The sequence below is a fragment of the Anguilla anguilla genome, chromosome 13 (assembly GCF_013347855.1).
Source record: "Anguilla anguilla isolate fAngAng1 chromosome 13, fAngAng1.pri, whole genome shotgun sequence".
Classification (NCBI taxonomy): domain Eukaryota; kingdom Metazoa; phylum Chordata; class Actinopteri; order Anguilliformes; family Anguillidae; genus Anguilla; species Anguilla anguilla.
In genome coordinates this window covers 10,393,567-10,418,909 of record NC_049213.1, presented here as the reverse complement: position 1 = coordinate 10,418,909, position 25,343 = coordinate 10,393,567, and the positions used below count along the sequence as shown (strand labels likewise).

The window sequence follows — 25,343 nt, the reverse complement described above, 5'->3', positions numbered from 1 at the left end:
AAGGGAACGTAACAGTGAACCATGACCACTTAAATAGTATCCTGGCCCATTCAATTACCATGGCTGAACCACCTAAATAGTTATGGTGCACCTTGTTCTCTGCAGGTCCAGCTATGCGACCATTTCTGGCTACATTGCTGCAGTAATAGCATGGGCAGAACACATCAACCTACCCTCAAACTTTTAGCAGTTGAGGTTTCTGTGTTCTCTATTACACCAGCCAGGAGATCTTAAGACTAAAACCATCCAATCAGCTTTTAGCTTACTAGTGTAAAAATGTTTTTAAACGGCTCGTGTCACCTAAAGTAAGGGTGACATTAGTAAACTAAACCATAGTCAGTGTGGTTCATACACATCACATTCACAACTCCATCAGAATTTCACCATCAAGGAAAATATAGACATAAGAAAAATTTGGTAAGTACTTACAGTATATCAATATATCATCCCTTAGATGAAGGAGCTGGTGGTTTCCAAGTCTAAGCATATGATGACGTGTCTGTCCAAGCATCCTGTGGATTTTTTGGGTGCTGGATACAGGCCAGTGATGTAATGGCTCTCCTGGCCAAAGCCCTTTGTGCCTCAAAATGCAGAGTATTCAGCAATGCAATAGTGTAGACAAAAACACTCCGTCTGGTGTATACAGTAAATTGAACATCTTTTATTTAATAAAAAAAGTCATAGACACGTGTGTGGATATACATATATACATACATATATACCCCACACATACATATATTTGGTCATATACACGTCTTTTTATTTTATTTACAATACCAAAGTACAGAGCAACACAATAGTTTTACAAAAAACGTTATTGCTCACACTGAAACCCAAGAGTCAAATATTTCAGTTACAGTCCTAAAGGGTACACTTCTTCTCTTTCTTTTCTTCGACTTTTCAAAGAAACAGAATATTTTTTTTTTTGTCTGACGTGACAATCCTGAAAAATGTACATGACACTGCAAACTAGGTCCTGAAAGGTCAATGCAAACAAAACAGCCACAGCTGGCAGAGAACAGACTGTCTATGCGCTGAAGTAAAATGACATTGGACCCACTGTCCATTCCAGGGATTTTATCACAGGTTTTGGAGCTACTGATTAGTTGCATTTTCTGAGACAGAGAAGTTGTTTCCATTCTTGACCAGGGACACGTAATAGTGTTGTCACCCTTTGCATGAAAACCAGAGAGGAACTCAACCAATCAAAGAGTATGTTGGTGATAAGAAATGCAACAATGCTCATGATTATTTGTGAATACTTTCTGGTTATACTTCTGGTGTCCCTTATGATATATAGGAAGTAAACTTTGTTGTACGTTGCTCTGGATAAGGGCGTCTGCCAAATGCCTGTAGTGTAATGTAATAGCGTTGTTCTGCTTGTAGTTACCAATATACCCTGTGATTGGTGAAGCTCCTCTCTGGTCTGCTCCTCCTTCCATTATCCATGGGCAGGACCATATCAGTCATTGTGGAAGCCTCCAGTCCGAACTCTCAGCTCCATCGCAAAAATACCCACAGAGCTAAGCCTTGCACTCAACCTGTCAGTTGCTACTGCTGATGCTATGTCGCTAATGGTATCTGTGTGAAGCAAGGTCTTTTGTAGGGAAAATATAAGTAGAACCTGTTGAACACAGGGTACAGGTTCCAATTAACTAAAACAACTGACCTGGAAAATAAATCTATCCACTGTAAAGCAAAGTTCAGGATTTTCCTTTGGCTTGTTTTGGGGAGAAAGCATTAAGTTAATAATTGACTTTGGGCAACAGACCTTTTCCTATTGCTATGATCAAACTGCTGTTCTGCGTCTCACAGATAGAATGTATTTTTCAAATACTGAAATTACAGGTCGTCAGATCAGAAGGCTGCAGCTACAGGTAGTAAATGACAGAATAATAACTACAGAGACCCACTCTCATTGGTCACTATAATTTGATACCATGTATCAAAAAAGATGTTCACCATGTAAAAAAAGATGTTCTCCAGTGTCACAAGTTCAAAAACGCATTCATACAAAGTCAGTTAAAAATCTGGGATTTGACCATTCTCATACCTTCAAACAAACAGAAAAGGTAAGAAAACGTAAAAAGAGTTGAGATGCGTCACACCTACTCTCAAACAGATAAGTCAAACTGCTGATAAGGCGCCGGTTTAGCAACAATAAGTTTAATTCTGTTGAAGTTGCGATGTAATACATCTTGGTCCCTCTTGTAAAAACTGAGTCTGAGTTTCTAGCATGTATTTAACCCAATACAGTCATCTTGATTGACCAGCGAAAAATCTAGTTTGGTAATGTTAAAATAAATATTTTCTCTTTCTCGTGTATATGTGTGTGTGAATGTTTGTCTGTGCATGAGTGTATGTGTGTGTGTGTACAACACATGTGTGTGTGTGTGGCCAAGCAGACCATCAAAAATACCGGTAGTCTCCTTTTTGCAATTGTTCTTTTTGGTAGAGAATATAAACCTGTGCTGTGGCTTGCCGGGCAAGGTCAAAGTTCACGCTGGCCATCAGAGCACGGAGAGGTCGTGGCAGGACTTGGAGCGCACCTTCAGGGCCATCTTCTTGTTGTTCTTGGCGACGAGGCGGTCGAGGAAGCGGCGGGCCTTCTTGGCGACGCTCTCCTGGCGCTTGTAGACGGACCGCCGGCGCTCGTTGGTCTCCTTGCTGTCGCGGCGCAGGCGGATCTGCCGCACGATGCCCTCGAACAGCTCGTCCACGTTGTGGTGGAGGGAGGCCGACGTCTCGATGAACTTGCAGTCGAACACCACGGCGCACGCCCGGCCCTCTGTCGCCGGAGGGGAGAACAGGAGAGAGAGAAAAAGAGAGAGAGAGAGAGAGAGAGCTCACGCTTTCCGGCTAACACCCGCCATCGCTCAATCCAGCCTCAACGTACTTCATCCTCGTCTTTTAATCATGAAATGGACGGTATGCGTTGAATCAACAAACAAAAGAAATTCTGGAAGTGCGGCTACACAACTAAAAAGATGTGGAAAGTGTGTAGAATGGCCAGTGCATGGCCACACCTTTGCCTTCAACTCACTCTGGGGTAAACCCCACCTAGGTGCCTAGCCCTGCAGAGAACATCTGCATCCTCAAGGCTGAATGTAAATGTTGGATGTTGAAAGGTTTAATCTTATATATATATTATATATATTATTCCAGGTTTAGTGTATGTTTCCAGTTGGCCCAGACAGTTTTTGTGTGCTATGGAGGATATTTTGATGACCTGCAGGCTGGTGTAGGGAAAATCATGGGTTTGAGGTTCAAAGAAAAATAATACACTTCAAGTAACTCCAGAGCAACTTGTGCAGTGAGGTTATTCCTACAGAGGTCGTATGTATATAACCTGATTATATTTCTAAATAGTATTCTTCATCTTATTTTTGGTTGGAACTATATCCTGTGATGCATGACTTACTTCAACAATACTGTACAGACAAACAAATTACTGCCTGAGGGAGAGGACCTCAAAACAAAAACAGATCGACAGGACAGAAAAATGACATTGTGTCACTTTCTCAAACTACCTTTAGGCAACACAGATGTATTGAAAATGTAGCTAGCTGCCCTCAAAAGGGATGTCAGCATGCCAAGTTTCCTTCCCGCTTTGACCTCTCAGCCTGGTGCAACTCCTCATCCGTAAATGACATTACATTACAGGCATTTAGCAGATGCTCTTATCCAGACCGACTCACACAGCTTTTTACATAGCATTTACATTGCATCCATTTATACAGCTGGATATATGCTGAAGCAATGCAGGTTAAGTATCTTGCTCAAGGGTACAACAGCAGTCTCTACCTGGGAATCGAACCTGTGACCCTTCAGGACCAGCTCCTTACCCATTATGCTACGCTGCCGCCATAAATTGTGGCTCAAATAAATAAGGTTCGGCAACGTAGCTGAAACTGACGTGCAGCTTCAGTTTCACTTTGTACCTAGCTTGGCAAAGTTAGCCATGCTGGAACAGCCAGCATCTAAACCCCGCCTCCCTGGCCCTGGGAGAAAAGAGCCCGAACAGCCTCTTCCACTGAGGAGGGAAGAAGTTCCGGCACAATTTTTAAAACTGATTTTCATTTTTACACTAGTGAACAAAACACCATGAAAGTAATACTCCCACATGTATCGCCTCTTGGAACATAACGTAGCTGCACAATCTGCTTTCGAGTCACAATAAATGTTTTTTTAATATTTTTTTAAAATTGTGAATCCATGATGGCCCCTATACCAGTTACTGCAGAGCTGGCTGGTGGTCAGAAAATACAATACCCTTCATCGCTCACAAAACTGTCTGGGCAAATGGAATACTGTATATTAAAACTGAAATGACATTGAGAACCTCCATAATGTGAACTATCCCTTTAAAATATAGTCCACTGTGTTAGGAGATCATTCAAAAACAACAACAAAAAAATAAATAAATACAAAAACAAACAATGCTGAACAACATAAAAAAAGACTTGCTCAGCATCGCTTAAAGCAGTGGTTCCCAAACTCGGTCCTGGGGGACCCCGGGGTTTGCTGGTTTTTGTTCCAACCACAATTGCGATCCCAGAATTTTAACAAGCTGTTCCTTTTTCTTAATTAGGTGCTTTTCATGTTTAGAGGGGCTATATACCCTCTGAAGCCACATTATGTCAGAAAGACCTGGCATGCCATGAAGAATAAAAGTCTCATGTTCACATTGTGCTTATCGTGCTATATTGCTAACAATTACATACAACAAAAGTTTTTAACTGATCACAGTAAAGACTGAGGTGACAATGGGCTCCTAGTTAGGTTGTTGAGTACATGTGTTTAGGTTCTTTCATAATTTATTTCTTAAACTTAACACAATGCAGGTTTGGCTCATTACTGTTTACTTTGTGTGAATTCTTCAATAACTACCTAATAGCTTTAGTGGCAATGTGTCCATACTTTCACCAAGTAGGAGCCCAGTGATTGACCTCAATCTTTAATTTGATCAGCTAAAACTTTTCTGCCTCTCTTTGGGTAACTGTTTTCAATATAGCACAATAAGCACAATGTGAAAATGGAACTTTTATTCTTCATGGCATGCACAGCTATTTCTGAAATAATGTGGCTTAAGAGGGTAAACAGTCCCTCTAAACACGACAAGTATAATTAAGAAAAATTAACAGCTTGTTAAAAGTCTGGGGTTGCAATTGTGGCTGGAACAAAAACCAGCTTACGCAGGGGTCCCCCAGGACCGAGTTTGAGTTTGCACTGGCTTGAAGCCCGATTAATCTACATAAGAAAAGGGCACACTGTGGTTAGATTGAACCGAGCCTCCGCGTGGCACCGTGAGTTCTGGCCCTGCCTCACCTTCCACAGCCACCTCCCGGCAGCGCACAAGGTCGCTCTTGTTGCCCACGAGGATGATGGGGATGTTCTCGGCCTGGCGGATCCTGCGCAGCTGTATGCGCAGTTCGGACGCGCTCTCGAAGCTGGAGCGGTCGGTGATGGAGTAGACGATGACGTAGGCGTTCCCCACCTGCATGCAGTAGTCCTGCACCCACTTCTCATCTTCCTCCTGACTCGGGGAGATGAACAGGAGCTCTTCCATATGACATGGCACTGTGCGCTGAAAGCTCTACACACAAACACACTGGATCTGCTTTTTTCCCCCTAGCGTAGTGTGACATTTTAATATCTTACAATTTTTAAACTTTCAAATTGCACAGAGAAATAAATGCTGAATTCCTATGTAATAGATTAGTTTTGGTCAACCAACAGTCAGCCAGTGCAACTTCATTTTTGCATCATTTTTCCAATTACCCCCCGGTGACCTCACAGTCACAAAGACATCACCATCATCGATATCCTTGTAAAGCAGCATGGGACAAACCCACACGTGACCGATATCGCTCGATCCCCCCCCCCTGTGCACGCAAAGATTGATTCCTGGTGTAATTACACCCCCAGGACACCAGTGTACCCTGCAGTGGCACAGTGTGGGGGCGACTCTGTCGCTCGGCCCAAAAACAGAGTGACAAACATCAGATCTGCTGAGCACAGAACACCCAGTGCCCAGGCCGTGGCCATGGATTTTTGCTGCAGGCTGGTGCCGCTGCAGATTTTTCCACAACAAAGTTCACGCTGGGAAGGGCAGCTTGGCCCTTGGATACGTTAGCTGCTCTACAGCATGTTACCATGGCACACTCTGAAAGGCTGCTGCTCATCACTCTGGTGCACTGCTAAAGGCTGCTCCTTGTTACCATGACGCACTGCTAAAGGCTGCTGCTTGTTACCGTGACACACTGCTAAAAGCTGCTTCTCATTACACTGGTACATTGCAAATGGCTGCTTTGCCAGTGGTCACGTTACTGGTGTTAAACACAACTGGCTGCTTCTCCTTTCACACCAGGTTGACACTGTATATGTTCTGGTGCTGTAACCCAATGTTCAGTTCTCTTCGTCATTCAGGTATAATGCACCAGACTGAAGTGTTAGAGGATCCATTGAAAAGAGAAGGCATTGCATGCACTTGGTCTTAAAATGCAAATTGCTTTCTGCAGCTCCATAAACACCATGAAAAAGTGCAGGCCATTTTCCAGAGGGTTTCTACTCAATGCTAAAATTTCCATTAAAAGCCCAAATCCTGCCTGTGCTATGCCTGTTTGAGTGATTAAATGCTTTCACATTTTGTTTTCCTTCTAGGATAAGAAAAGCAACAAAACAGAATCATTATGACACCTCTACAGTTGGAAAAAACTACGAGTTGCATTCCCAAGAAACCTGCAAATAATTGAAGACCTTCCAAAAAACACACAGAGGAATTTATGTATTCATATATTTTTAACCACTAATCAAAAAATAGTCACATGAGTGAGAGACAAGGGTGATGAGATTTCATGGTTTTACCTGCTTTTCTGTTTCCCATGTGTCCATTACGATAAGGGTGGTCTCCTCGCCGTCTACTGTTAGTGTCCTCTCGTGGGTGTCCTCTAAATCGGAAAACAAGAGTGGCCCGTTTGGTCAAAAGAAAAAACAACAGGGAACAGTGACCAGTAATAGGAAACGGCAAACACTGACCAGCAACAGGAATAGTGACCAGCAGCAGGAAACAGTAACCAGCAACAGGGAACAATGAGCAGCAACAGGAAATGGTGAGCAGCAACAGGAAGTAGAGACAAGCAACAGGAAATAGTGACCAGAAGCAGGAAATAGTGACCAGTAGATAGAAACAGTGACCAGCAACAGGAAACAATGAGCAGCAACAGGAAACAATGACCAGCAACAGGGAGTAGTGACCAGCAGCAGGAAACAGTGACCAGTTCATTCTTTCTTTAGCGCGTTATTTGTCTTCTCAGGTTAAGACATAAACGTCTGTGTTTGCTACCACATGCACATCACATTCCCTTTCTTTTACATCATCAAACGAGGCAATAAGGAATGCTGGGTATCCTTGTATAAGACATGGGATTTTAAAGGTAAATAAATAAATAAATAAATAAATGTGCAATATTAAGAAATTCCACAGTGGATCCAGGAGTAGGTCCTTAAGATTGCCCATCGTAGTGATTTAATGTACTGGATAACATTTATTATCTTTCCATAGCCTGCATTAGTTGCTATGGCTGTTCGTCACACGTACAGCACGTGGTCAGTGAAGAGGCCATGGTGACAGCTGCGTGTTTCTGTTTACTCTCTGCGGCAGAACAGAGGGAAGGAGTTCAACTAAACAGTTTACTTTTTCTCGCAGGGAACCAGCAGTGTGATATAATGTCATTTTTCACTGTGTTTACAGCCAAACATACTGTATGTAGGGTATGAGGCTGCATGCTGTACACCTCTCCAGTCTGGTTCCCTGTGTCCGTCCACTGTCCCAAACGACACACATTATACTGCCAGGGATTCCAGAAAATCAAAGCCTTCAGAGCCTAGAAACACAAAATTGTATCTAGCCAGACGTACATGGTGTTTTAGGTAGATACATAAAGCATGTCTGGTTTAGTCTGTGACCTTCTGTTTTTTTTTCTGTTACCATTTAAAAGTGACTTTGCCTGCCAAAGAAGAACCTTCAGCACAACAGCACAGAGCTGAGCCATTCGGATGTGTTCAAAGGTGCAAAGTATCCATTTAAAGTCTTCTTTGTGTCAACAAATGGCAAACCCATACCCAAATAGATATTCGCTGTTTATTTGCATAATCAAGGAAGGCCTTCATCGGCAAGCCTGTTGCCAAGGACATCTTTCATATTTAATATTTATATGTACAAATGGTTTCTAGCTCTCTTTAAAGCTGTTTGTGGAAAAAAAATCTTTAAATCTTTTAATCAGACTGTATCTTTAAACATAAATGCTATTTCATTAACTGACATTAGATTTTAGCTTGACAATGACTATAATTATTTTTTCATTTTATTTTATTTTTACAGTAGTACAGTAACTTACAAAAACCCGCAAACCAGATAAATGCACAGAAACGTCCCATGAACTATGCCTCTGACAGGAAAATATTCAGATTTCTTTATTAAGGCCAAGGAATTAAATTCTTAACTGATGAATATTGCTTTTAATTACATAAAATAAATCAGCATAACTTTTTAAACAAAGGATGTGTGCAGGTGACGTTTGCAGACTTCCAGAGGCACAAGTTTGCTTGAGTCTAAACCTGTGATTAAACCTAAATATGCGATCAAGTAAACCTGCTATTAATCCTAAATATAAACTTAAGTTTAACACCGCAAATAAATAAAAAACTGGTATTAATTCTAAACTTGTAATTAAACATACCTGCAATTGAGTGAAACAGTACACCTGTGATACAGTAAACCTGTGAGTGCACCTATACCTACAATTAAATCTAAATCTGTGATCAAGTTGACATGTTTATTTAAACCTGCAATTAAGTCTTTAACGTGCGATCAAGGGAAGCAGTGATTAAGTCAAACCTGTGATTAAGTGTTAACCTGTAGGGGCTGCTGGGTGGCTCATCTGGATAAAGCATCATGCTTCGGTGCATGGATGAGGCCCCCAGACTGAATTAAGACCAGTGTTGACCATGGCCGTTAGATCTACTGGGATCTACTGGGTCAATCGGTTGCCTGTTGACTGCATGGCAAAAGCTGCATATGAAATGTCTTCCTCTGACTCAACTCTATGCAAGCTCGGCTGTCGGCTGCGGTGTGAAATGAAGTAGGCTGGAGACACCGCGTGTATCGGTGGACAATCGCGGATGTCTTCACTCCCCCAAATCAGCTTCTCTGAGGGGCCAATATGACGGATGGGAGGGGGGCGGGCTGTCTGGCGGTCTGTGTAAGGAGGCAAGGGTGTATAATAAAATATCAGAGGATGGAGAGCACCTTCCTCAGGGCCTGACAGAGCCGTCAGTGTGACAGGACACAACACTACTCTCCTGGGACTGAGGAACACAATGCCAGGTCAGCAAAGCTCCCCCATTGGTCGAGCCACGCAATGGCAGGCCAGCAATTGGATGATGGCTAGTGCTGGCTAAACCAAGAGTAACCAATATGCTGCCCACTACTTCTGCAGGACTCAAAACATAAAAAGCAACAACGTTTCAGATTGAATGTGTTTGCTGCTGATCAAATTCTCTCACAGTGTTTCATTATGATCAGCCAAGTAAAGATGTTAAATCTTGTAGAACGTTATATCTATATTCTACGTTTCTCCAGCAAGCTTATTTAAATTCAAAGATTTATTATGCAAGTGGTATCTCAGATGAGACAGGTAGAGTACACATGTGGTATGTTTAATATGTATTTGTTTTTTTCAAATTCTGGACCATTATAAAAAATAAAGAGTTGCAAAATATGGTTTGTGATAGCTAGAATTACCAGTGAACTGTTAACTTATACCAAGCTAGGCAATTAATGACAATGTACACCTGTTTGCATTAGCCATCAATGTGCTAATACACAGTATAAGTGATTAGCCAATTATTTAGTCATTTAGAAATTATTTAGGCTGGCGATTGTCTTTTTTTAAGATTTGTGCCTGACAATGTACAGAACCTTTTTATATTAGCCATTAAAACACAGGATGCAATCATAATTCAGCTTTACTATATAATCAGCTAGGTCTATCATATACAGCCAGGTTGAGAATTGTTGGCTGTATAAAATAAATGACCTTTATTTTATGACCAAACATATGGGAAGACTATATACTTTTATTATAAAATAAATTATTTTTTTAAGGACACTTGTATTATTGAATAATATTATTTTTCTCAAAAGCATAGGTGTCAAGTTTATTAGCTTCCATGGGACTCTTTTAAATAAAATGAAAGTTAAACCTGCAATAAAATCCTACTTATTTGAGTTAACCTCAGTCTTAAACTGTATAATGGCCTCCTATCACTTCCTGTTTTACTAGGGTATAAACATGATGTAATACGCATGTAAAATTGTCATCCATCACCATGGAGACAGCAAAAAACTGCCAAATCAAAAGAGACAGATGGCTGTTGACAAGACAAATCAGATAATAGGTACAAAAAATAAAAAAAGAAACACGAATGGTTTAATGTAGCACTAAGCACTGTTGAGGGAATAATCAAAAAGTTTCAAACATTTGCAAACTTGCAAGGAGAGGCCACAAGCACATTGTTGCTTCCACACACAGTGAGAAAGATTGTGAAGGAGAAAAAGAAGAACCCAGCAATGGCAGTTCAAGAAGTGCAGAGTTTATAGCACCTTGGGCTCACGAAAGTCTCAACCTCAAACAGAGAATGCCACCTCCCTGACAACAAACTCCGCAGCATGGTTTCACGAAGAAAGCCCTGATGTACTGAGATCAAAAGATCATTTTTAGATGATTTCAACAGTGCGGCTAACCACACACTTTCCATGTATTCTCCAGCTATGCAGTTACTCTGCTTAATCTGAAACACCTGAATCAATATCTCATTATCACACATTGCACAGTGTAACATGTCATAACAGCACCAGGGACACGTTGTGACAAACATAACCCCTACCCATGTGGGAGTTACTCATATGGAGTCAGGAAACCTGTACGCAGAGCCAAACACAGAAATCAGTCACACTGCACAGCCAAACACAGGAATCAGCCACACTGCACAAAAAAACACAGGCATCAGACACACTGCACAGCCAAATACAGAAATCAGTCACACTGCACAGCCAAACACAGGAATCACTCACATTGCACAGCCAATCACAGGAATCACCCACAGTGCACAGCCAATCACAGGAATCACCCACACTGCACAGCCAATCACAGGAATCACCCACACTGCACAGAAAAACACAAGAATAAAGCCACACTGCACAGCCAAACACAGGCATCAGACACACTGCACAGCCAAACACAGGCATCAGACACACTGCACAGTCAAACACAGGAATCAGCCACACTGTACAGCAATTATGCACAGCCAAACACAGGAATCAGCCACACTGCACAGCATGCATGCACAGCCAAACACAGGAATCAGCCACACTGCACAGCATGCATGCACAGCCAAACAGGAATCAATCACTCTGCGCCATTTCACACAACAGGGACTCAGGGGACTGCAGCATGCTGACATGTTTTAAAAGAACCAGAACGGACTTTCCCTCCCTCTGCCATAAACGCACTCCAAACACAACTGCCCCATCTGCTATGGAGATGTAACTTTCTGCTGCAAACAAATATACACTTCTGCTAAAGGATTCAACTTTTGTGATTGCTCAAAAATAAAATAAGCACAAAATGCTAAATAAGAGACATTTCCCCTTTGCAGGAACTTCAGTATCACTTGGAAAGTGCCAAACAACAAACACGCAGGCCTAAAACACAGCAATGTCTTTGTGTACGATGTGCAGATCAATACTGGCTGGCCATCAATGCTCTGGCGTCAGGCATCAGAATCCGATGGCTGTGAGATCAATTGTTTAATTGTCTGCAGGTCTGAGAGGTTAGCCACAGCTATCTGGGGCAAATTCTATCTGAACAGCATGACTGTACAATAAAAACAGAAAATTGCAAACTGAAATGTATAAAAAGGATCATGGTCCTTGCTTCTTAATGTATTTTCTCAAAGATGCAATTAGTAAGGAATGATTTAATTCAATGACCCTTTATGAAGTTCTATGCACATAGGATTTCAGAATATTAATAATAATAATAATAATAATAATAATAATAATAAGTTAATCATACCTCCAAGGTGCTCATTTGCATCCTTCTCCTGTATCCCAGCAAAGATATTAGCAAGACTGGACTTTCCTACTCCGTGGTCTCCTAACAGGACTACTCGGTAAAGACAGTCTGCCCCAGAGCTGTCGGAATCTTCCGACTCAGAGGACCAGTTGATGCGTGAGAGAATAGTCTTGTCCCCGGGATGGTAGGACGCAGACTGACCGAGCGGCGGGTGACGCGGGTCTGCTGGTCCATCTCTGTCTCTGGGGACTGACCGGTGGGACGGGTTGATGGGAGTGCTCGCCCGTCTCCGTAGCGTCTCCTTGCTGTCTCTCTGCGTGTTTAGCGTCATCTTCGAAGTAGAAACAAAAATCACAGCTTTAAAATCGAAGGAAAAATGTATTGACTTAAGTTTATTAAAGAAAGAAAAAATGTCGAAAAGTAGCTAAAGCAAAACATACTTTTTACACCCCCATTGGAAGTAAACAAACACGCAAAGAATACAAATAAATGAATCCGTTCTTTTTCAGAATCAATGCTTTAGAAATATGACGACAGGAAATAGGCTTATGTATCTCGACATTTTACAAGACCTTTTAAACTTATAACTATGCATTGGATTAAATGACAAACCAGATGTTAGGTACCTGTAGCCATATCCAAAGACAAAATAGCTCAAAGTGTACATGGATGACAAAGCAATTACCTCAATAGCTGTACGTTACTTATAGTTTATTCACAATCAGTGCCATGAACCTCCAGTTCCCCATGTAACTCAGCAAAGAACACTCAAACAAAAAAGTTCTGGCGTGCCGACGAGCCAGGGGCTCAGCGAAGCGCTAGTTATTTAGATGCAACAGCACAAGTCTCCAATTTTCCACTTTGTTTTTGTTGAGGTTGGTTGTGGAACGTTGTAACGTTATACCCCAGGAGTCATGGCAACAGCCAGCAAAGTTCCACAACGCTGTTAAAAATTTAAGAGTGGAATCAGGACAGGGAGAATAGGGTATCTAGGATCACACACACACTCACACACACACACGCGCGCGCGGAGGATGTAGCCACAGCACATAAGCTAATGAAATACAACTGATATATAAATTGCCAACAGGAAATAAATGGCAATGCACTGTTCGCTATCAGTGATATCGCATTGCGCAATTAATGCATTAATACAAGTATACAGAATTATTAGATAATTACGCATTGTCAGACTAGTTTTCTCACGAACAATCGTCTTATGGAACACTTATGCGAGAATATTCAGCATTACTGCTGGTAGGCACTGCAACTTTTCCCAGTGCCACATTTTCCATTTAGCGTCATAGGAAAGATACCTCCGGGTCAGTTTCTCACAAAGTTCAGCGAAACTCACCAGTGCGATGTAGAATTTCGTTGCGCAATCCCCACACCCCGAGCGGTGTCAGACCTGCGGGTCTTTTGTGACTGTGAGCGCTCTGCCTCTCCCATCCGTCATTCTCCGTCCGTGCTTCAAGTTGGGTTAGCATTCTGCGAGTTCACTTTATTCTTATTTATGAACCCACCCCGACTCTATGACGTTGACCGTAAGTCACTTCCTCTTAATAAACAAGCCTGACCGTTTGTTTCTTATTCGTGTGATAGAAGCATTTCACCCATCACCTCACCGCTGTTTGTCTGGAGGCTACTCACTTTTCCAGTTTAATGTTTAGCGGAGTATTTACATTGTGTGGAATATGCACAACGCATTCACTTAAGCCCATACAAGCTTAACGTTGTGTTTTATAGATTAAAACAAATAAGGAAAAAATAGCTCTATTCTTGAACAAGCATGGTATTGCATGTCGCCTCTTATTCTATTACTATATCTAAAATTCATAGGGCACAGCTACTAAGCCCATTTTAGACTAAATGTCAGAATAGCTATATAAAGATGGGTGTTCTATACCGACCTCAGGATACAGAGGGGAGAGCAGTGTTAATGTTAGGATTCAAAATGAACATGACCTACGTTCGCTCAACGGAGCACATATGCTTTCCCTTTAAAAAGGCAGTGTTGCAACATCCTTGTTATCATGAAAGGGCAAAGGTCAAGCACCCCTGTCCAACGTCTCACGTCTTTACCAGGAAATCTGACTCGCTGAAGCTGAGCTGAATCTCCTCCAACAGAAACAGCACAAGTAATCAAAGCAGTCACCCGTAGGAAGGGGTGACCGTGTCCCCCACTGTTTACAAAGCAAAACTTCTTTCCCACACTTAAGCAAATTGCAAGTGCTTCCTAAAGCCACAACAGCGTGGCTCGGAAAGATTTACTAAGAGATCAGAAATACTCTGCTCAGTCAGCAGTTATCTTTAAAAACACTGACACTCGTGCAGTCAACCAACGAAACAGAATAAATAACAGTAGCCTTGCAAACAATGCTAATTGTCAGATATAATTATTCATGGGCAACCACACATTTAACAACAGATTGTAGATGAGCGATGTGCTTTATAGTTTTCCATTCCAATATTTGATCATTCCAGTCCCAAGCTTGAAAAACAACCTCAACTTTAAAACGATTATTTAACATTTTCACTGCAACGGTTGCAAATTTCACAGTGGATGCAAAATAACTGAAACATACGCAAAGTCGGAAAATGGGCATTTATTGCATATTTTCACAAATATTCTGAACGGTTGTCGAGAGGTGATTGGTAGCATGACGACGGACTTATTAACTGCGGTATAAACCACAGTAACGTGTTTAAACTGCTTCTCTGAGTTTGTGTACAGAAACCGTAGATTGCAGGTGCAGGACACAGTGATTTAAACATGGACTTCTGTAACAGCACAGCTAAATAGGGAGCCACTCTTCTTGGGGAATGTTGAGCACCACATCCATATCTGGAGTACATCTAAAACAGAAAGATCAAAGAGTTAGGCCTTTTCCCCGCATCATATATGCTCCAGAGCTAAACTGCTGAAAACTACGGACTGGTAAACGACTGAACAACAAACATATGGATTTGCGTGAGTGCATTGGACATATTTCTAGATGAGCTTCAACTGGTCATACCCATTGGTGGTTAAACATTATGACGAATGTTATTGTAATAAATGTAAATAAATTAACTTTAGTGGTCATGATTATCGTTTGTCAATGAACCATAATAAATGGGTAGTGGTACCGGTTATGAATTTTATTTGATTCCATGTCAAAAACAGTTTTTTGTTATTTTTGATTGCTTACTGAAGGTTATCACCCAACTAAAAGGATATCGCTGACCATCTGAAGCTTGACAGCTGAATGTACACAACAGTCTCTTGTGAACTGGCAAAAATACTTCTGAGAAGACATATTGCTCCCGTAACTGATAGAAAAACTCGGGCCTCAATTTGCTCCGCGCAAAAATCGAGCAGATTGCAACGAGTTCCACAAACAAACATCATGAGGAAACGAAACCCTCCAGAGAAGAGGATCCATTTTATACATTTTTTAAAAAATCATAAAAATACGGTGGAAAGAAGAGGGCAGAAAGGGGCTCTGAAATGTTGGTCTGGGATAGCATAAACTATTTGACATTTTTCTTCCTCTGGGAGACTGCGTAACGTCAACCGAAGAGGAAAAATTCATCGCAAAAAAAAAAAAAAAATTTCTCTTAAAATGTGTGACTTCTGACAGTTTAAGAGCCAAGATACAGATAATACCCTAAATCAGTCCTCTCTCAGCTCGTTAATGGGACATCTGCCATTTTTCCCCCAAAAACAATTTTAAGTTTTCACATTTTTACTAAGGAACGGGATCTCTCTCCAAATGGACATTCAACGTCTGTTGGTATGTCTGAGTTCAATGTCCTCTGCTGGCTGTAAGTCAGAATGTATTCATTTGAAATGTTCATTTGCTTAACATGTTTTTTTTTATAGCGCCTATACCCTTGGATTAAGTGACATACTAATGAGACTTGGGCTGCCATTTTTGTGACAAGCACGAACATCAAGTACACGGATGGCAAAGCGCGAGTTATGATACGCCATTTTGTTTTGGAATAATCCGGCGGAAACGTGAACCTCTCATTAACCTTTCATGGCAGATGTGCCTTGTGTAATGGCGGGGAATCCTGTGCTTCATATTTTTCTTTAAGACTTTTCCAAACCTCCATAATGTTACACTGAGACACTTCAGCGCTTTTTTCCCACCACAGTTCTGTCGTGGTCTCGAGGGAGGGTTCCTTACCGATGGCTTTCTGACTCTGCGTATACTTTTTGTCACTTCAAAACCTCAGCCATTATGCTATATATATTTTTAAAAAACCCAAAAAAACAAGCCAAACGGTCGATCTTAAATTTCCTGTGCTTTATTCAGATGGGATGAAAGCAGACAAGGTGCCGGACAGAGAAGGGATCGCGGCCCGGAAGACGTCACGGCAGGGTGAGGATCGAACCCCAGCCTGCATGGGGGGGGGGGCTCATATACGCCTTGAGAGGCGGCCTACCTGCGGACCGAATGCCTTTCAGTGCCGCACGTTTTCCCTCCGATGTGGAACATCCCACTGTGACTGCAGGTATGTCCCATCCCCATGGATTCGGGGGGGGGGGGTTACGCTATTGTGCTCAACCATATCCGCTAAGCCGCTACTTCTTTTCACTCCGCAGTCCTTGCTTACAGTTACCGCCACAGGAGGACTGTGCAGCTGGCGCAGGCGGATCGCTGGATATCCACTGACCACAGGGAGGCGCTACCGAGCAGCACCGCAGGGAGCGGCCCGCGGATTACGGCCCACGCTCCTCAGGCGGCGGTCATGTGACCGCCCTGCGTACTCACAGCCGCAGCGGGCGTCAACGGTGTCCGGGTTCCGTTCTGAACCGTGCCGCGCGGCCCATCAGGGCTCTAGCCCGTCCCGCCCAAGCTTGAGACCCCACCAGCCAGACCCGCCATTTTCCTCCAAAATCCAACATCCCGACCTAAAAAAAACAGCCCGGAAGAGAACCGAGACCATCCGAATGAAAACAGACGGAAAATGCGCCCGACGGACGACGCGGCGCGTGAACGACAGCCAGCGCTGCCCGACGTGCCCGGCGCACGGTTCACGGCGCTGGCACCGCGACTCGGGGGCGCTGGCGGATGCCTTCCGTCCTCTCGTCGCGCTTTGATTTTTATTTCCGCGCGGGGTGACCTCTGCCAAGGGGGCGGGGTCGAGTTACTCCGGCATAAATAATAGAAGCCGGCGGCTGTGTGTGGCTTCGCTCGAGCGTGTGACATGGGACCCGCCGCTGCCTCCGCCGTCGCGCGCCCCCCCCCCCCCCCCGGCAGGCCTGGCTCCGGGCCAGAGCTGAGCCGGGGGCTGCCCGTTGGGTTACACAGGGGACGCGGAACGAGAAGACGCGGTCGGCGACCGGCAGGAACACAGGAACTCGAATGCGGAGGCTGTTTTTCCACTGAAAGAGGAGCTGAAAACTGAGGTGCTAGTTACTCCTCCACACTGGGATACAGACCCAGGAACTCTAATCAGGAACCCAGGCACACGGCCAGGAAGCTCTTTCCAAAAGCAGAACTGGTGGTATCATAGATGCCACTTTATATACATGTGATCTTTTTCAAACCACTGAAAAAGTTACATTATTAAAACTCAGAAAATAAAACATGAAAAAGTACCATCAAACTATGATGTTATCTTTGATAAGAAAAAATTATGAAACGTAACATAACCAAACCATTGAAAGTGACGGTATTAAGCCACTAAAACCTGAGACTGCCTGAAAGCATAAACTTTATCAAAGTGCTGAAAACATACTGACATCAAACTTGAGGGAAAAGTAACGAGTAAGTTAGCAAACGTTAGCATCGCTAAAAAACGAAAGCAGGAAGACAGATTCAGGTGGGATTCAGTATAGATATGGGTGGGATGCATTCGGTAAAGATGCAGGCCCACCCCAGACTTGCTGCTGTCTGATTACACAAAACCAAGACAGCTTTTCTCTTGAGACTAGGCTCGGTAGCTAGTAAAGGTAGGGCAGCATTAGTGCTCCTCTGCTTTCCCATAATGGAAAGAGGCTGCCGTCGTTCTGTGTAGAGGCCATCTCAGCTGAGCGGGTCCTTACTGTGCCACAGCGTGTTCACACCGCGTATGACGGAGCGCAAGCTAAAACAGCACTCCCCAGCTAAAACCCGGGAAGGTTATTCTGCTTCAGTCCCGTTCAGATGAAAGAAAGGCATTCTCTGGGGTGCAGATGGCAAAGCAGCGATAAGAGGGTTTCGTCGCGGGTTTGGAGTGTGGGAAAGTTACGGCAGTGAAAACGTGTCTGCTTCTGTTAGACTGCAAGATGTGCAGTGTCCCTCACACATTCCACAAGGCTGAACAATTAAACAGAGGAGGAAATCCCCCTGACACACACACACACACACGCACACAGACACCCGCATACACACACCCACACCCACACACACCCGCAGGCACACATACCCACACACACGCCCACACACCCACATACATACACACACACACGCACGCACGCGCATGCACTTACTCATACCCGCACACACAAACACTCGCCTGGTATGTATCATTTACAAAAAAAAAGCACCCCAAATGTAACTAAAAACTGAAAAAAAAAGGAAAAAAAAAGAAAATTTAAGAGTCCTAAATGTAAGCGGTACGCGATGTGCCTTTCAAACAGAAACGCTAACGGTTTAGACGCGGGTCCTTCCCTTCTGCGCGGACAGGCTCTGACGCGCCGAGCGTGAGCCAGTCCAGATGTGCTTGTCACCGCCTCACCTGCTGCCCTCGCTTACTTATCTGCTTCGGGGAAACCGCGGCGGGACGTCTCCTTCCTGAGGCTCCCGCGGGAGCGCCGGAGAGCCCCGACCTCGGCGGCCAGCTCCTCGTTGGCCTCCTCCAGCTCTCTGATCCTCTGCGAGGGTGGGGGGGAGAGAAAAGCACCGCTAAGCACGGCAGGCCGCACCGTCGACGCGAGGGCCCGCCGCCGTTTCGAGGAACGTTACCTTTTTGAACGTTTCGATTTCCTTCCTCATCAGGCAATTCCGGGAAGCCATCTGCTGGACCACGGGCGACACGTAGGACAAATGTTGCTGAAAAGAAGAACGCAAAGAAACGTAATCACAGCCTGTGTGAGGGAACGGTGTCAAAATGTGCGTCGGTGTGTCTGATTGGACCGTGGGACGCGGCGAATCAAAGCCATGAGGAACAGAGGCTGACCCTGTACCAGACCCTGTAGAACAGGGGTCCTCAATCTTATCCAGAAAGGGCCGGTGTGGGTGCAGGCTTTCATTCCAACCAAGCAGTTACACACCTGATTCCACTAATCAAGGTCCTTAGCAAAGACTCTAGTGGTTGATTAGTAGGATCAGGTGTGTCACTGCTTGGCTGGAATGAAAGCCTGCACCCACACTGGCCCTTTCTGGATAAGATTGAGGACCCCTGCTGTAGAACTTATCCTGTACAACCAGCTGCCAGAGAAGCATGACATCATTTAGAATTACCCTTAAAGAACAAATCCCAATGCTCGAAAATAGCAAGTACATACAATGACAATAAATAAACAATAGCACAAGGAAGTCCTGTCCACATAATATTGTGTACATTACCAAAATCTACATTACCCCCAGTGCCATGCACACGCACACACACACACACACACACACACTTCTCTTAACTATTCCTTTTGGTGAGTTCGGGGGTTATCCCAAATGCTATAACTGCTTGAGCCAACATATGCAATTGAAAATTATTATTTAATCAAAACACTGATCCTTCCACGGGCTGATGAGCTCTGTTGGATAAAGCAAGGTGATGGAACCTGTAGTCATCTAACTACTGAGCATTTGGGCCATGTCCACGAATCCTGAACTGCCGTTTGTGTGTTTGAGCTCTGTATAACACTTTAGGCTAACGCTGAAGAAGCAGAAGCAGAACCACGAATGATGCCCTCTAGTGTCTGGAGCTGGGACTGCATCTATTTTTCTTAGCCAAACGCAGGATTATGGTCTCTCGCTACATTTCTGACATGTATTATAGAGCATCGTATTTACTGATTTATATCAATGGTGGAAAAGTGAGTATGAAAAAAGTGAAGCATTTTCTAGATAAGAGGAGTCCATTTGTTTTAAAAAGGCCTCAATTTTCATCCCCTCTGACCAGAAGGAATGCAGCAACAGAGGGGCACATGGGACTGTTCGGAACAGAGTAAACATCGCACAAGAATGTGTGAGAACGGTCATCTAAGTTATTTCAGGGCCTTATCTAACATTTTCCAAATTTGTGAGTGCCGATTTATTTTCTCTTCTTGTGTTTCAAGTTTCACATTAGATATCGCCAAAGATGCATCCCCACCCCCCCCCCCCACTAAAAGTTCAACAGCCATGTGACTTTGAAAAGGAGAAATATTTAAGACAGAATGTAAGACAATCATCTGAATTTCCGGGACACTGACAAAATTCTAAATAACGTTCTGACTCCCAGAAAAAAAGGCATAATATCAGTATTCCTGCTTACATTCTCCTGTTGTGGCCATGGACTCTTTTGGACAGACTCACCCTGTTATGGCGCCATTTTGCACCCGATTCACTGAGCTGTTAAAAGCTGTGAGGTCAGCATGGTACCCTCTCCACCCGAGGCTGTGCTTACTTTAGCGATCGCAGACAACATGTCCTCCTCCTTCTCTCTGGATTTTTCCGCCAGTGTCTCCATCTGGTTTTTGCAGATCGACGCCACGCCCTCGTGCTCATCCTGAAGAACAAAGACCGTCAACTTTCTCAACAGCCGTCCGCTAACGAAACTAGGTCGACGAGGTTAAAGGAGCCTTAAAGATGGCCGGACGGCCAGCCGCGGACGACGCCTTTCACCTGCAGCTTCTCTTTCAGGCTGTGGATCTCGGCCTTCATCTTGGCGATCTTCAGCGCCTTCACCGGGTACTGCATGTCCCTGTAGGTTCTGAGCGTGTGCAGCTCCTCCCGGGCCTTCAGCACGTCCGCGCTCACGCCTCCGAGCTGCTCCCGCAAACCTGGCCACGCACACACGCACACAGAGCGCTCCTCAGGGACGGCTAGCCTAGCGCCAGAGCGGCCTCCGCGCCTTGGCTCGCACTGGTGAGGGGAGGCTCTCCTTTCACGCTCCGCTAAACCGCTTTTGACAATATGGCTGACCCTCAGACCGTGCCCACGGGCGTTCTACCAGTCAACCTGGCCAACCTGAAGGGGGCATGCCAATCAAACAGCGGCATGCTTCACCCCCCTCCCCCCCAAATGCAGGCTGAAAACAATGCATCAAAAACAGCTAGCTATCAACCAATACTGGAGTACAGTGCAGTGCAGTACAGTTCTCTTTCAGGTCTGCTGCCATTCACAAATGCACCTTTGACACAGAACATCACTGGTCAGTCGAATGTGAGGGGTCTGACATCCAATCGAATGCTCAAGAACAACAACCGGTACCCTGTCCATGCCTTAGATTATACCACTGAGAGATGCTTTTTTTGCACTGGGAAAGAATGCGCATTCTCAGGGTTTGACGCAGCATGACCCTGAAATGCCAAAAGGAAACGGTTTCCGATTTACCATTCATCAAAATTCGAAGGGTAGACAAATCCTATCTCCGATTTTGTAGCGAGAACGACCGACTCCATCCACACAGGCCTTATATCACTGGTAGTTTTGGCCTGGCAGCATGACACAGCACAAAGTTTTCTCGTTGCATAATTCCGCTGGCGTGCGTTCAAGACGGAAGGGCGCTCGTCTGATTTTCGGACACTTGCAGCGTTTCGCTTGCGAAGCCCTCGAGGCACTTTTAGGATAAGACATGCTTGGGCTGGATTCGCCCGTTTTTTTTTTTTTAAATGAACAGAAGGTACATCCTTTTTTTTTTTACATCCTTAACCTCTCGCTGCAACAAATTAAGACCGTTCCTGGAAATCACCGCAGCAGTGAAGGCGAAGACGGCCCATGGTTTTCAGTTTCAGTCGCAATGAGAACATGGAAAATTCCACACACTCCACGCCCAGCTGCCGGGTCTCAAAGCCGATGACCCAAACTTGCAATAACTGCTAACTGAGCTGTACGAGAAACATGGCAGCTGTTTCAGCTAGTGCTTATCAGGACTTTATTCAGCTTTCATTCCTAAAACACATTCTGAAGCTCTGAAGGTCCATTTGGACATGGGAGCTGCTTTGTTCTAAACATGGTTTTTCAGAAATGGTGCCTAAAATCAATGACCAGGAACAGTCACTCTTGGTCCCAAAGTGCAAAATCATGTGTCTAGCACTCTTCTGATGTGATGAGTGGGGAGCCATCGCTGTGCATTTCTGCTGCCCAGCTGGGGATACCAGAGGAAGAACAGGTGTTATGTCATGTGACTTAGTTGCTCGCCTTCTCTTTATTTTTTTGTATTTGGAAATTGACATTTCTGACACACTACGTTGATCCAAATAGGCAAATCCAATTTTGGAATTTCATGGCATCAACCGCATCTGGTCCATTCATCCATTATCTAACTCGCTTATTCCTGGTCAGGGTAACGGCAGAGCATCCCAGCATGCGTTCAAATGCACCCTGGACAAGTCGCCAATCCATCGCAGGGCACATACACCACTCATACCTTAGGCTTTTCCATGTCCAAAATACCATGCATACATGGGGAGAACATGCAAACTCCAGCTGGGATTCAAACCCAAAACCTTCTTGTTGTGACAGTGCTACCACCGTGCTGCCCTCAAATCTGATTTATACGGCATCCAAACAGAGGTCTGCTTTAAGTTACCTACCCTCATCTGTGCACATAATCCACTGTGTTTATCCTGGTGCTAGGCTTGACTGTCAATGAGTGCGTTCAATAAATCACACCCGGGGGCGAATGACATTGAGAAGCAGTGATCTGGGTGACTAGCTGTCTCTGCGGCATTAGCGCTTCCCTGTGGCTCCAGGCTGAGTGGGCCTGCTCAGCTCACCGCACAGCTGTTTCTCCGTGGAGTCCTGCACGTCCCTCAGCTCGGCTTGGGCCTGGCCGATTCGCCTCCGGCTAAACCCATTTAAAGCGGCAAATGTATCCTTGAAGGCAAACGACAGAAGCACAATTAAAATATTACTGTTTCACAAGAGTTGGAGGTTTCAATTCACCGCAAACGCAGTGTTTAAGGCGCAGACATATTCATTGAGTAAGCACAATGTCTGCATGAGCATTCTACAGCAAAACGGTCCGCTGACCACCGATTTGCTGGACTGGTCTGTGCTCTTGGAAAGCAGCCAGTCTGGCAAAATGGCGAAAAGGGAGGAGCGCTAAGGTTCTAACCATCGGCACAAACGCTCACCCCGAGTTTCCCATGCAGCATGATGGATTCCCTCACGCTGGAGAAAGAGTTCTGGTTCGCATCCTCGATCTCTCGGGTCAACCGCTGGTTCCTCTCCTGCAAGGACACGCAGTGCTCCCCCAGCTGTTCTATGGCATCCCTCCTCAACTTTATCAGCATCTGAGAGACATCGTGTACAAATAAATCACTGGTCGGAGAACAGCGTGAAAACAGATTCAATGGAACAAACCGGGTATTGAAAAACGGTAACAGCAGTCCTGGTACAACTGCATCATAAACGACGAGTCTACTCATTGGGTCACGTGCGTTCAGGCAGCTGACCTTCAGTATTTTGGTAGTGTCTTTCTTCTGAGGGAGGGGCTCGAGTGCAACGGCGTTCTTCTTCATCGCGTACATAGTCTTCAAGGACACAGTCGATCCTACATGGACAGTGCCGGGGCGGGATAGTCCTGGCAACGACATGCGATACACTAATACACAACTACAATTCACTCGCACGTTGGCCTTAACGTTGTTTTTCGAAGCTAACGCGAGGCGCTCACCCGGCAAGTCCAGCTGCACCTGTTTGGATGCAGCGGAGGACGCTGCGCTACCGTTTTCTCTCCTCGCCGTTTTCCCACTGACAGAGGGGCTGGAAACTTTGGGCAAAGTGGGCGGATGAGCCCAAGGGACGGTTTTTGTCTTCTGCCCAGACGCATCCTTTCTTCTGTTGCTCCGCTGCCAGTTGCTGTAATCCTAAACGCTCAATAAACAAATTTGACGGTTCGATTTTGGGGATAAATTGGAGTGTAAACATTAATTTCCATTCAGCAAGATTTATGAACAGCGACAACATGCGGGATTTTGATGGCTAACAGCCAACCCATATTGTTACTCACCACTTCCTTGAAATACTGCTTTAGATTAAGATCTGGTAGATCTGGCAATGTGTCCATTGTGTTTCCTCATCATCAGAAAGTGTTGCAGAGCAAAGAAACAATTGTTATGGCGTTACATTCGTAGAAATGTCAATGCAAACATGATTTATTCATGCGAAATAAATTTTGTTATTCACGTTCTTTGGTAAACCAAAGAACCTGAATACAAAGGTATACATTTTATGACCTCCGCAGCTAACTTTTCATTTTGACTATTAAGACGGTTTTTCAGAGCATTCCATTAACTTTACTTAGCTATATTACAGTTAGTTTTGTATTGCAGTGTCACTTATAAAACATAAGCATGATATATTTTAAACGAAGTCTTTTTAAAGTCTTTGTGTTAAATCATCGATGCTGTTAGCCAATTTATTGCCAGTTTCATCTGGGTTAATTAACTCGTAAGGTGGGAAGTTAACATTAGCTACATGATATTATCATTAGCTAACGTTACGTCAGAACTTTATTGTTAGCTATAATGGTTCAAAATGATTTCTATTTCGTTAGCTTACTTATAGCGCTCTACTTCAGTTTTGATCAGCTTTGAAATTTGTGTTTATATGAAAATCAATCACAGCTTGCTAATCATCGATACTTAGCTGTCTTGCCAACTACCAAAATTAATTTATAGCTCTTTGCCATAGCTCTAGCTAAATCAGCACCAACAGCAACTGGGCAGCTAGCAAGTTATCTGGATAGCCCTTCAGACAAAGTTACAATCGACAATGAAATAAATAACATTACTCACTTTCATTATTCCCTGCTTAATCCATTATGTTTAGTAATTTAACTACTTGCAAAGGAGCCATGTCCCGTTGACAAGCTAGCAAAATGTGTGCTAGTTAGTTAACTGTTAGCAAGCCAATTAGTTAGCTACTGGTTATCACCTTGTGATATGTAGTTCTTCCTTGCCATAGCAACCAGACGCGCATATTTTCAGGCCCATTGAAGTAAATTGCTGCCATCTACTGGCCCGAAGGCATATCACACTCTCAACATTACAGTAGTGGTGAAGCAGATGTACCGGTA

At 44.1% G+C, this 25,343-nt stretch overlaps 2 protein-coding genes across 6 annotated transcripts; both read right to left on the bottom strand.

Annotated features, from left to right (window-relative positions):
- Positions 1-734: 734 nt before the first annotated feature.
- On the bottom strand, positions 735-13,754 carry rem1 (RAS (RAD and GEM)-like GTP-binding 1). Of its 4 annotated transcripts, none has more exons than XM_035389510.1 (5): positions 13,495-13,754; positions 12,342-12,471; positions 6,868-6,950; positions 5,329-5,596; positions 735-2,788 (listed from the first exon to the last, which is right to left on the bottom strand). In XM_035389510.1, exons 2-5 carry the CDS (start codon positions 12,469-12,471, stop codon positions 2,511-2,513), a joined length of 759 nt encoding a protein of 252 aa, XP_035245401.1. In that variant the 5' UTR covers positions 13,495-13,754; the 3' UTR covers positions 735-2,510. The 4 variants fall into 4 exon arrangements, with proteins under 4 accessions (XP_035245401.1, XP_035245398.1, XP_035245400.1 ...); XM_035389507.1 differs by having other exon boundaries at positions 12,141-12,471; positions 13,495-13,741; XM_035389509.1 differs by having other exon boundaries at positions 5,329-5,536; positions 12,141-12,471; positions 13,495-13,731.
- Positions 13,755-14,742: 988 nt separating this feature from the next.
- Positions 14,743-25,240, bottom strand: c13h20orf96 (chromosome 13 C20orf96 homolog). 2 transcript variants are annotated; one of them, XM_035386874.1, is made up of 11 exons: positions 25,063-25,240; positions 24,276-24,340; positions 23,940-24,132; positions 23,719-23,846; positions 23,398-23,556; positions 23,038-23,137; positions 20,942-21,099; positions 20,724-20,825; positions 19,082-19,168; positions 18,872-18,990; positions 14,743-14,996 (listed from the first exon to the last, which is right to left on the bottom strand). In XM_035386874.1, the coding sequence occupies exons 2-11, from the start codon at positions 24,330-24,332 to the stop codon at positions 14,936-14,938; spliced, it is 1,164 nt and encodes a 387-aa protein (XP_035242765.1). In that variant the 5' UTR covers positions 24,333-24,340; positions 25,063-25,240; the 3' UTR covers positions 14,743-14,935. The 2 variants fall into 2 exon arrangements, with proteins under 2 accessions (XP_035242765.1, XP_035242766.1); XM_035386875.1 differs by lacking the exon at positions 25,063-25,240 and having other exon boundaries at positions 23,940-24,139.
- Between the last annotated feature and the right edge of the window lie 103 nt (positions 25,241-25,343).

Excerpts from the sequence above, each read along its gene's own strand:
- rem1 (XM_035389507.1), bottom strand. The coding sequence starts at position 12,471 with ATGACGCTAAACACGCAGAGAGACAGCAAGGAGACGCTACGGAGACGG. Across the intron at positions 6,951-12,140 it reads TGCAAATGAGCACCTTGGAG|AGGACACCCACGAGAGGACA; the intron begins GTATGATTAACT and ends TTTCCGATTTAG. Across the intron at positions 5,597-6,867 it reads CATGGGAAACAGAAAAGCAG|AGCTTTCAGCGCACAGTGCC; the intron begins GTAAAACCATGA and ends GTTTGTGTGTAG.
- c13h20orf96 (XM_035386874.1), bottom strand. The coding sequence starts at position 24,332 with ATGGACACATTGCCAGATCTACCAGATCTTAATCTAAAGCAGTATTTC. Across the intron at positions 18,991-19,081 it reads AAATCGAAACGTTCAAAAAG|AGGATCAGAGAGCTGGAGGA; the intron begins GTAACGTTCCTC and ends CCACCCTCGCAG. Across the intron at positions 14,997-18,871 it reads GGTTTCCCCGAAGCAGATAA|ATGTACTCCAGATATGGATG; the intron begins GTAAGCGAGGGC and ends TTTCTGTTTTAG.